General features: G+C 45.2%; 1 protein-coding gene across 1 annotated transcript in view; it reads right to left on the bottom strand.

Annotated features, from left to right (window-relative positions):
- The window catches only part of SARC_08977 (hypothetical protein), a gene marked incomplete at its 5' end in the record, with an annotated part of 13076 nt that extends 11591 nt beyond the window's left edge, over nt 1-1485 (bottom strand). The window contains 2 exons of the mRNA XM_014297025.1: nt 794-890; nt 1438-1485. Coding sequence (XP_014152500.1) covers nt 794-890; nt 1438-1485 — 145 coding nt within the window. The remainder of the gene's footprint in view (nt 1-793; nt 891-1437) is intronic.
- Nucleotides 1486-1837: the final 352 nt, after the last annotated feature.

Below are 1837 nucleotides of genomic sequence, written 5' to 3'. Positions count from 1 at the left end.
ATATATCAATGAATCGCTGCAGTACCTTCTGCACGGTCACGGCACAGTCGGCGGGTGGCGTCTTCTCACCCAGAAAAATAGGTTTGAATTGCACCATTCCTGATATGAGATTGGAGTAGACACCAAATTTGAATTAGACTCCCTTTTGTTTCCGTATGACATGCCAATGTGTCGGGTTCCACTCCTTTGCGGACCAGAAAGTACAAATACACCGACTTCGGAATACAACCTACAACTGAATCAACCCGCTTGGTGTGTCTGTATGTTATGTTTGTTATGACTGTGTACATGAGGACGTTGAAATACTTTCACTTCACAATAGAACTTACAACTAATTGGTGTCCATAGTTGGGTCTGCATACACCTATGAGCACGTGGCCATATTTCAAAGTAAGACACCGACATCTGAAGTCAGTGCTTGAAAAAACCTATTACAACCCCGGCTCATTCACAATCGATAACAACATAAGGGATCATCGCTCCCCCAGAAGCAATATACCATCACAGGAAATCCACCCCACAAACTATTTTTAGAAACCTTACCTACCAGCAGCGGCGAACAACAGCGTGGCATCGGCAGTGGCACACGAACATACAACCACGGTCTATTTTTAGAAACCTAACCTACCTCCAGCTGTGAACAAGAGTGTTGCATCGACAGTGGCATACGAACGTACAATCACAATATATATTTTTTAGAAACTTTACCTACCTGCAGCGGTGAACAGCAGCGTTGCATCGGCAGTGACACACAAACGTACAACCACAATATATCTTTAGAAACTTTCCCTACCTGCAGCGGTGAACAGCAGCGTTGCGTCCGCAGTAGGTACTAGCGACGACGACGGCACCTGTGGGTGTCCCTTGCCCTCGAAAAAGGTTATAAAGTCCTGTACATGGACACGGTATTCAACCAGTTACAGTTCGGTATTCAACCAGTTACAGTTCGGTATTCCACCAATTACAGTTCGGTATTCAACCAATTACAGTTCGGTATTCAACCAATTACAGTTCCTTTTCGTGAAAGTAGACAAAGGGAATAGGCAAAACCTCCGACCAACAGCCATACAGTGTTGGTATCTCTATTGTGAAGCTGGCGTGTCGGTTGTCTCGGTGTAGATACACCCTGTATGTGCCCATTGTTGAATGCGATGAAGGTTTGATGCGTACAGGGTTGGCGTATGCACGTATGTTTTGGCAGTCCACTCCACATAAGATGCAAATGCGAACAACACCTCGAATCAACATCACTACAACATACACACATGGCACTAGTCCCGGGATTACACCTAAACCCCTCAACTCCTAAACCCTAACCACTAAACTTTAAAACCTTAAATCCACCCAAAACACGGCATTGTTTGTAGTATAGCGCCCCATAATCGTGCACACTATGGCAATAGAACCCAAGACACAATGGCAAAATAATTCACGCACCTGTCGTATGCTGCTGGTAGTGTTCGTGGCCGCGGCCTTCCCATACATCGGCTGACTGAGTGACAAATGGGCAGAAAAGCTCTGATTAGAGTGGGTGGTTCTACGAATAAGCTCTGATTACAGCGGGTGATTTTACCAATAAGCTCTGATTAGAGTGGGTGGTTCTACGAATAAGCCCTGATTACAGTGGGTGGTTCTACCAATAAGCTCTGATTAGAGTGGGTGGTTCTACCAACAAGCTCTGATTAGAGTGGGTGGTTCTACGAATAAACTCTGATGATAGTGGGTGGCACTACGAATAAGCTCTGATTAGAGTGGGTGGTTCTACCAATAAGCTCTGATTAGAGTGGGTGGTTCTACGGATAAGCTTAAATTAGAGTGGGTGGTACTACGAATAAGC

The sequence above is a fragment of the Sphaeroforma arctica genome (genome assembly GCF_001186125.1).
Source record: "Sphaeroforma arctica JP610 unplaced genomic scaffold supercont1.864, whole genome shotgun sequence".
NCBI classification, from domain to species: domain Eukaryota; class Ichthyosporea; order Ichthyophonida; genus Sphaeroforma; species Sphaeroforma arctica.
The sequence above is the reverse complement of the archived record's forward strand: the minus strand, read 5'-3'. Positions and strand labels throughout refer to the sequence as shown.